Genomic DNA, 9,249 nt, shown 5'->3' with positions numbered 1-9,249 from the left:
CGAGTGCGGTCAAAGGTAGGTAACTCTGTCGGACACAACTCACATTCTGGAGTTAATTCCCTTTGATTAGGGGTGATGAAACTGTGTTGATGAGGGAACGATAAAAAATCACCCCGCGACACGTAGAATGAATGATGTATGTGTCTATAATATGATCGGATGCCGTTGCGCCCACAATTATTGTAAGTTTATGATCGTGCCGTTTGCATATTACGAGTAGTTTGCCTTTTGTAAAACACTAGTAATATGCAAACGACACCATCTTAAACTAAAAAATCGGGTTCGATTCCACAGATGGGTTCAATGTGTGAAGCCCATTTCCGTTGTCCTTCGCTGTGCATTTGCTGGAATATTGCTAGAAGTGGCTCGCTCACGTTAACTTAAAAAAGTAGAGAATTAGTGGGATTTAATGTCGCTTTTGATATTTAGCTCATATGACGGCGTCTCAGCTTATTGTGGGAGGAAAGCCCGAAGAGATTAGTCGAACAGTTTGGTGAAATCCACAGGTGCGGGTGTGGCACCGAAAGATCAAGGATCATAATCGGGGCGAATTTGGAATCGAACCGGCCCCCTGTGGATCCTGTCACGGTAAAGAGATAATTACAACACTTTAGATTGTCTGACCATAAGTATCATGAATGCACCATTCCCCCAACTTTATATTTGATTCCGTGGATGAGTGAGTGAGTGAGTGAGTGAGTTTGGTTATATCACGTCAGCTTTATGAATAAGGAGTCTACTACATGTCATCGCATCCTAATTGCGTGGATTGATGCTCATGATGTTAATCACTGGATTGTCTGGTCCAGACTCGATTATTTAGAGACCGCCGTGATAAAACTGGAATATTGCCGAGTGCGGCGTTAAACAGCAAACAAAACAAACTTTCAGGAACACATGAGAACGGATGTGGTGCTGATGAATCTAGAAATATAATCAGGTCGAAACTGGGATTCGAACCGAGGGTCACAGGATTCTGGCACGCCTAATGTGCGCAAACCTTCACGACGGATTGCGGCACCATCCTTGTCCCTTTATTTCGGGGGATGCTACACAAAAACAACATTTCAATATATGAATGTGAAGCGTTTATTCAACAAATTAAATAATATAAAGTCACAAATTTGCTAAAAAATAGTTCAAGCACACGGAAACTATAAACATGGAATGGACATGAAGGTGGGGTGAGGTGAAATTGGGTTTAATGTCGCGTCCAAGACTATTGCACTTATAGAGCAACGTGCATGCACGTGAGCGTATGTGTGTGTGTGGCTGCTTGTACTAGTCCGGACTGATGCCGATTTATAGTGCTTGCTCACTGAGATACCATGCCGCAGCTTGACATGAATACCCCACTCAGACACAGTATACTGACTCCGAGCCGACCAGTCCTTGTTTTAGCCCCTTAATGCCGAGCGCCAGACAGGGTAACAACAAGTAACATACTTTAACATCTTTTTGTATGACGCGGCCGGGGATCAAACCCCGGACCTTCAGCTCTCCGGACGGATGCTCTACCACTAGACCACGGAGACGGTCTGGACATGATGGACGTGAAGTGTAATGATGACTATACTTGTTAGAGGTCAAGCGTGATTAATCACAAGCCCTATTGGAGACGCATTATCGCGATGATGGAAAGTAATTCAAATATGATTGACACAAGTCATATAAATCAAATGTCACGGAAATCTGCAACTCAAAATTTAGGTGACGTGTTAAGTACATTGAACAAGATTCCCATGACAAATTAGTGAGATTTCCGTCATAACATGCGTTGTCAGCCTTGTTCCCAGCTGCACAAACCGTGTGACATTGCATCGTCGGCATTCATCAGGGTAATAGAGTAATATCTAGTCTGATAGGACCACATTGATGGACAGACTGGAATTTAAAAAACGTCAAGCATGGTGGGTTTTGAATTTATCAACTACATGTATGTTTTTTGGTGGTTAGCATAAATGAAACAAGCAAGAAATGGTTATTCGATGGTGATGTATTTTATAATAGGTGTCATAGTTGTGTTTTGTACCTTTAGTTGGCAATGCCTCGGCGACTATTTACAGCCTAGTAACGTTTTGACAACGTTTGTAATTGTTTGGTCAAACCCAATTTTCAACTGTATACTTTCTCTGGTTAATCTCAGTTTAGATAACAATATAAATGAGCAAACAGCATAGAAGAGACAAATCAAGGACCTATACTTAAAAAGTTTTGTAAAATTACAATGATGACAAGGTGTGTTCGCGATGAAGAGAGTAAATAGAACGGTAAAACCCCGTTAATCCGGACGGTATCGTTCCCAGTGAAATCGCCGGATTTGACAAAGTTCCGGGTAAAGAAAATAATTGTAACGATGTAAGAATCTACATCGAAACGTCGCTATATGCAATAAACCAGAAAATGTTATTCATAAAGTTTTCTTACTTACTCACCAACTTCTAGAATACCAATCAAACAGTTAGTACTATCTCTTTGTATATATGGGGCGGTGGGGTAGCCTTGTAGCTAAAGCGTTCGCTCTTTACGCCGAAGACCCGGGTTCGATTCCCCACATGGGGACAATGTGTGAAGCCCATTTCTGGCGTCACACGCCGTGATATTGCTGGAATATTGCAAAAAGCGGCGTAAAAACACACTCACTCGCTCACTTTGAATATACAGAGGTTCACAGTTGTCACCCGGTGGGCGCTACATCCGGACTGACGGGGTTCAATGCATGGCCTATGGTGAACTAATAATGTGCAAAACATTTCACACAGCGCAATAATGCAGGATGAACTGTGAGTGACAGATGTTGTTTAACGCCGCAGTCAGCAGTAGGTCAGCTGTATCACGGCGGGCTGTACACGATCTGGCCCAGGCAAACCAGTAACTGAAAGCATTTTTATCAACAAGTCAGGCCATCGGAACCTCGTGACACACAATCAACCAAATCAAAGCGCTTCGCCACCTTATCCCACTTTTACGACAAGCACAGGTTATGTGGGACCAGTTGATCAGTTCTGACCATAAATTCAACTATATCAGTGTTCACTAAAGGACAGTTTCTTTGGAAGGTTACTGAGGAATTCAACATTTGCGATACTCGACTTCTTAAGTTTTAGCAAGGACGCCGCATGAAAGTCAGTTCAGAGTCATAGAACCCTTTCTCGAACAGAGGAGTCGTTTCAGCTCATTTCTGAATCTTGGGTTGCAGAAGCCGTACACGTAGCAGTTGATGACGTTGTTAATGTGGTAGGAGTGGAAGAGCATCTTGAACACTGTGAACATGTAACCATGGAGACTGTTCACGAACTTCCAGTTTGAGCCCCACAAAGCCACGAGGACAAGGAAAGGGAGAAAACTCACAATAAATACGACGGTAATGATGAACAAGGTGAAGGTCGTTTTGCCGGTTGATTGCTTCTTGCCACCGGTTGATTTTTCTTTCGGGGAATCTGATTTGGGTTTGGGTTTGGGTTTGATTGGAGCTTTCTGTTTCTTAATTTGGAGTAGGGACATATCGTCGGTCCCCGACATTTTCTCGGATGAAACCTCAGCCATGCTATTGCCGCGTGCCGCGCTCGATGGATCTTTCTCGTCTGCTCCAGACATGTACCCAGACGACACCTCCTTTTCAACAACCTTATGTTTGTTTGACGGTGATGTTGGGACATTTTGCATATCTGTGGATCCCGTTTGGGTCTGATTTCCCGATGACGAACCTTCAGCCTTCTTGGGCTTAAATCGGAATGTTCTGTGTCTAAAGACTTGTCGACCAATCAATGAATATAGAACAATTAGCAGAACCACGCAGACGATAAACAGTAAAAACAGAATCCCGCTGTAAAACTTCGTAATAGGGGTCCCAAGGTATTTGTCGTCATAGGAACAATTAGCACCGAACACGTCCTTCCTATCAGTCGGAACTGTTCGGTTCCCACCGACCACGGCCCCAAGTACGGTCAGAACAACGGCTACGATGTTCGTAACCAGTATGGACAGACCGGCAGATCTGATCGTGTATTGGCGCTGCAATGGGCGACACACTTTCCTATACCTGTCCACGGCAATTATGATCAGTGTGAACATGGAAACAAGCACAAAGTACATTCGACTAAATCGGAATATTTTACACAAGGCTGGAAAGAAGAAGGTGTAATGAAACCTCAGCTCCACGATGACTCCCGGGATGGACAAACTGCACGTGAGGAGGTCAAACACCGCTAGGGTCAAGATGAACAGCCGGGTGGTGCTGGGCTTGAAATTCTTCAGATACACGACGAAAACGAGGCTGTTGCCGATGATGCCGATGACCATGAGGATGAGGAGGTAGACGATGACGGGGTAGATATACGGCCACTTCTCGGCGTCAAGGTGACGAAGATACTCAAGACGCTCCTCTTCGGTGATGTTGGAGACGGACGTGTTCGGTGACGTCATTGTTATATTAAATGACGTCACTGATGATGACGTTGTGCCAGGAAACATAGTGACTGGATCACCCATGATGGCTATTGGTTTTCTGTAAATAAAATTATTTTTTGGATTAGACATATTGCTAAACTACAATATAACAACTTTGTATGGATTTCTTTCCTCGGTTTTCCTCAGTCTTAACCAGTCTCGCAAACTTTTGTAACTGCTGTAACTAATTTAACGTAGGTGAGCCGACATGGGGTTAATGGTCGCATTGTTGTTAGACTTACATAGCGGTGTGTGTGTGTGTGTGTGTGTGTGTGTGTGTGTGTGTGTGTGCGTGTGCGTGCGTGCGTGCGTGCGTGCGTGTGTATGTGTGTGTGTGTGTGTGTGCTTGTACAAGTCCGGACTTATTGCGATTTTATAGTGGTAGCCCACTGAGATACCATGCCGCAGTTTAACAGGAATACCCCACTCAGACACAGTATACCGACTCCGAGCTGACCAGTCCTTGTTTTAGCCCCTGTATACCGGCTCCAGGCAGGGTAACATCAAATACCATCTCTTCACGTCTTTTGGTATGAAGCGACCGGGGATGGAACCCCCGACCTTCCGGTCTGATTTAACGTAGATTTGTGATTGTCGTATAGGCATGATCGCTTTGTGTAGCAGGCCCTGATATCAACACAGCAACAATTTCCTCCCTACGCCACACCCCTCGTGCACACATTGAGGGCAGAGCGTACCAGGAAAATATAACGCAATGTGTGACTATATTGTTAAACTGTAGAAAACGATAGCAACTGTGTTTATTATGAACGGTTTCAAAACATCGCGACTGAAATTTATGTCTGAATAGAGGTTTCTTTCTTCCTGCTAATCTAACAATAACTAGTGCCCCACATCCTGACTGAACCAAGTATATATTGCCTTTGAAAGTTTATGACGGTGAACAATCAGCCTTATACCTGAATAGTCCGCCCGTACATTAGGTCTGAATATCACAATTGTGCATAAGGAATTATTTATGCCCAGTGCGTGATCTTGAATAAAACATGGTACTGTGCTGTGGAGAAAATATTAGCAAAATTCACCATTACTTGTTATGTATTTCAATATGAATTATCTATTTATATACCATGACTCCTTTGTCTTTGACCGTGGTCTAACTAACTGAATTGTTAGTTAAACACCACTTGGTAATGACGGAATTACTTTTTTTCCTATCATTTATCTTGATGATTTTTTTTATTGTCCCACTTCAGTACGTACATAAAGTTACTTTGTACAATACACCTGGATAAAATGTACAGAAACCTTCAATAGAATTGTGAGAAACAAATTATCCTAAAATCCGTACGATATGATGTAAAGATGATAAAACGTTGTCAACATAATAGATGATTTCTTCAATATTTAAGTATTAACAGGCAGAATTTGGCAAGCAAAAAACACGCACTGGCATCACTAAATGTAAAACAAAGTTTTTTTCGATATCAGGTTCATCTAAAATATTCTGGGACTTAACAATGCATTCATTAAAATGAATTGATCTGATATCTACGGTGGCCCATAAGGGACATGGAGTCTGTTTATCCATATTTTGATATTTCACGTACTGTTATCGTAACCTTTTGCAAATTAACAGGATTTGCCATACAAATATGTGATAAATCATGTATGAAAACAACTGAAAACATGGAAAATGTACTTTCAAGTAGCTATTGAGTCGCTGAAATGTGAAGTGAAAATGTCAAAAACTAAAATGGAAATGTCAAAAACCAAAACGAAAATGTCAAAAACAAAAGCGAAAATGTCAAAAACTAAAATGAAAATACAGAAAACTATTTCCACCGCGGTGTAAATAGTTTTCACCGCGGTAGAAATATTATCACCGCGGTAGAAATAGTTTTCACCGCGGTAGAAATATTATCACCGCGGTGGAAATAGTTTTCTGTATTTTCATTTTAGTTTTTGACATTTTCGTGTTTTTTTTTTTACATTTTCATTTTAGTTTTTGACATTTTCGTTTCACTTTTCAGCGATTCAATATCTTCTTTACACATGATTTATCACATATTTGTAAGACAAAACGTGTTAATTTGCAAAAGGTAACGATAAAAGTAGGTGAAATATTAAAATATGGAAAAACAGACGCCATGTCCCTTATGGGCCACCGTAGATATCGTCAAAAAGACGTAGAGAAACAAATACGAACCTCATCTTCAACGCTGTCATTATAGATAAAACACTGGCTATTGTGGACAGGTATGCCTCATACCGACCGGTGACCGGAATCACGCCACACTTAAACTCGGATAGTGCCGAGTGATAGGTTCTTATTTAAAGCATAAACTGCCGTATATACTCGCTTGTAACATCGGCAGACTCTCAATTTAGTCAGCTCATTTCGTCCCTCATCCTTTCTTAGCGTATCATTCCAATAAGTAACACACTCATTCATACTTCATTTTTCTACCTATGAACACACAAAAGACGTATCTATAATACCTGTTAACGGTAATGATGGTGTCCAAAATCCATAGTATTAAACTTCTTTCTTGCCCTACCATTCCAATTTTTATAACTACGTACAGCGCACCTATTAGCCCAGTTATACATATGTTTGTTTAACATGTAGCATATTCTTAAGGCGACACTATTGCCTTGTTACATTTTCCATTGTCTGACAATAGGTGGTATACATCCCACATCCCTATTTATTGCGACATTAGGGGCATAGCTACCAAGTCCTAAATAAAATCTAACGGCTCTGTGATGTACAGCACGTATTGCTGATACACCAAATTACATCTTTTACATCATCATACCAAAACTCGTCCAAAAATGGTACTTGTTGTTACACTGCCTGGCGCTCGGCATTAAGGAGCTAAAAGAAGGACTGGTCGGCTCGGAGTCAGTGTATTGTGTCTGAGTGGGGTATTCATGTTTAACTGCGGCATGGTATCTCTGTACACACACACACACACACACACACACACACACACGTGCATGCATGCATGTCACTATATAAAGCTTATCCATCCATTATAGATTACTTTTTACAACCAGTTGCAGGAATGAGAGATGGTTAAATAGATATAATGAAATTTAACAAAAGTTAAAATTTTCCATTACATAAAAAATCGGTATACTTTCTTTTGTTCCTCGGTATATTATTTAATATTAACGATTTCCTTTTTAAATGATCGATAAGTTCATCTAGTACGATGTGTATAATTTATTCCTGAAGAGTAGGATATTAAATAATGTAAAATATCTATATCACAAACCGTCATACTCTGGCAGATATTTTTTAATAAAAAATATCTATAAAAACTGCCTACCAAAAGAAATTATACAGTGTCACCTATTTTCGTTGGTGGCTAGAATGAAGTGAGTGAGTGAGTATGGTTTTACGCCGCTTTTAGCAATATTCCAGCAATATCACGGCGGGGAACACCAGAAATGGGCTTAACACATTGTACCCATAGAATAAAAGAAATAAGAAATGGTTATGCGATGTTAATGTGGACCTTAAGTTTGCAGTGTTTTGACGAGTGTTTGTAATATTTTGGTCAAATCCAATTTTGGTGTGAGTACTCCCATGGCAGTTTATGTTCGAAAGTTGAGGAAACAAAGAAAATGTTTCCCTAATGACAGCTTGTGCATTATCCGCTGTTGTTTCCTAGAAATGAATTCCATGTAATCAAGAAAAGTGCGAAAAAAAATGTATTTTCGTTATTAGTGACAAAGTTAGGTAATTTGCTGATCATAATTACAAGGTGAGAAAAATATTTTAACGTGTATTGTTTTTCGTTTCAAATTGGCAGGACATATGAATTAAAAGATCAAGGTATTCATATATGCACTCAATAAATCATCATTCCAAATACAACTCATATATAAGCCATTAGCCAAAACCTGTTACATAATACAGGATGTAGACGTGATTGGTATTTCATGTTATTTATTAGATGTGTTAGTCACAGATGTCCGTCACGGTTGAAATGTGCCCCTATATTACAGCCTATTTGCCCCGGGCTGGGCCTCGTGGAGGCATGTGTCTGTTACCTGAGAGTCGCGTGTCACCAGGTAAATAATTACTCTAACACTGGGAGCGACGAAACAAACAACATTTCTGTCATATTTTCTGTAAAGCCTGCAATCACGTGCACAGTTTATACATTGCAAGAAACTAACACAGACAGAGCTGGCTCCGGGATTTCGATTATTTTATTCTATCAAGCGACGTTTTCGCTTCATGTGCTAGTACCTCAGTACCTTTATCAAACACCTCTATCGGAACGTCCCTTTGACAGATTAAAGAAGTAGAAATCCATATCTTCACTGATACTACCCCCTACGACATCTACATAAAAAAATAGAAAATGTTGAAACGAGCATTCTACGAATATATTAATACTGAAATTATTTTTAATGATACTCATGTAATTATGAGAATTGTATTATTTATAATAAATTTATAACTAATAGTATAAAAATATTTAAAGAACGCTAAAATAAACACTTACCTTATGTATCAATATATGACAAACAATACGACTATGAACAGCTGTTTCAGACTCCCGTTACTCTGTTGGGTGACGTAGAGAGACTGGCTTGTACTGCCAGTGGCCACTTGTTTTTAACAGCCAAAGTATTCGCTTACGACCTCGACCTCCGGATGAAGGCCACAACCCTTACTTCCTCGTTGTCAGCCAATGAAAGCAACGAATACTATTACTATAATACTGTGTGTATGTGTGTGTGTATTTACATCCGGAATCGAGATTGATTCAGTCGCTGCAGACTCCCATTGACGTTGAAAGGCTCAATGTCTAAGCG

At 40.4% G+C, this 9,249-nt stretch overlaps 1 protein-coding gene across 1 annotated transcript; it reads right to left on the bottom strand.

Annotated features, from left to right (window-relative positions):
• Positions 1-1,087: 1,087 nt before the first annotated feature.
• On the bottom strand, positions 1,088-9,020 carry LOC139479709 (RYamide receptor-like). Its single transcript, XM_071262559.1, has 2 exons — positions 8,937-9,020; positions 1,088-4,507 (listed from the first exon to the last, which is right to left on the bottom strand). The coding sequence occupies exon 2, from the start codon at positions 4,489-4,491 to the stop codon at positions 3,127-3,129; it is 1,365 nt and encodes a 454-aa protein (XP_071118660.1). The 5' UTR covers positions 4,492-4,507; positions 8,937-9,020; the 3' UTR covers positions 1,088-3,126.
• Positions 9,021-9,249: the final 229 nt, after the last annotated feature.

The sequence above is a fragment of the Haliotis cracherodii genome, unplaced genomic scaffold (genome assembly GCF_022045235.1).
Source record: "Haliotis cracherodii isolate W230 unplaced genomic scaffold, xgHalCrac1.p SCAF_4, whole genome shotgun sequence".
NCBI classification, from domain to species: Eukaryota; Metazoa; Mollusca; class Gastropoda; order Lepetellida; family Haliotidae; genus Haliotis; species Haliotis cracherodii.
This window is presented reverse-complemented; position numbering and strand designations above follow the sequence as displayed.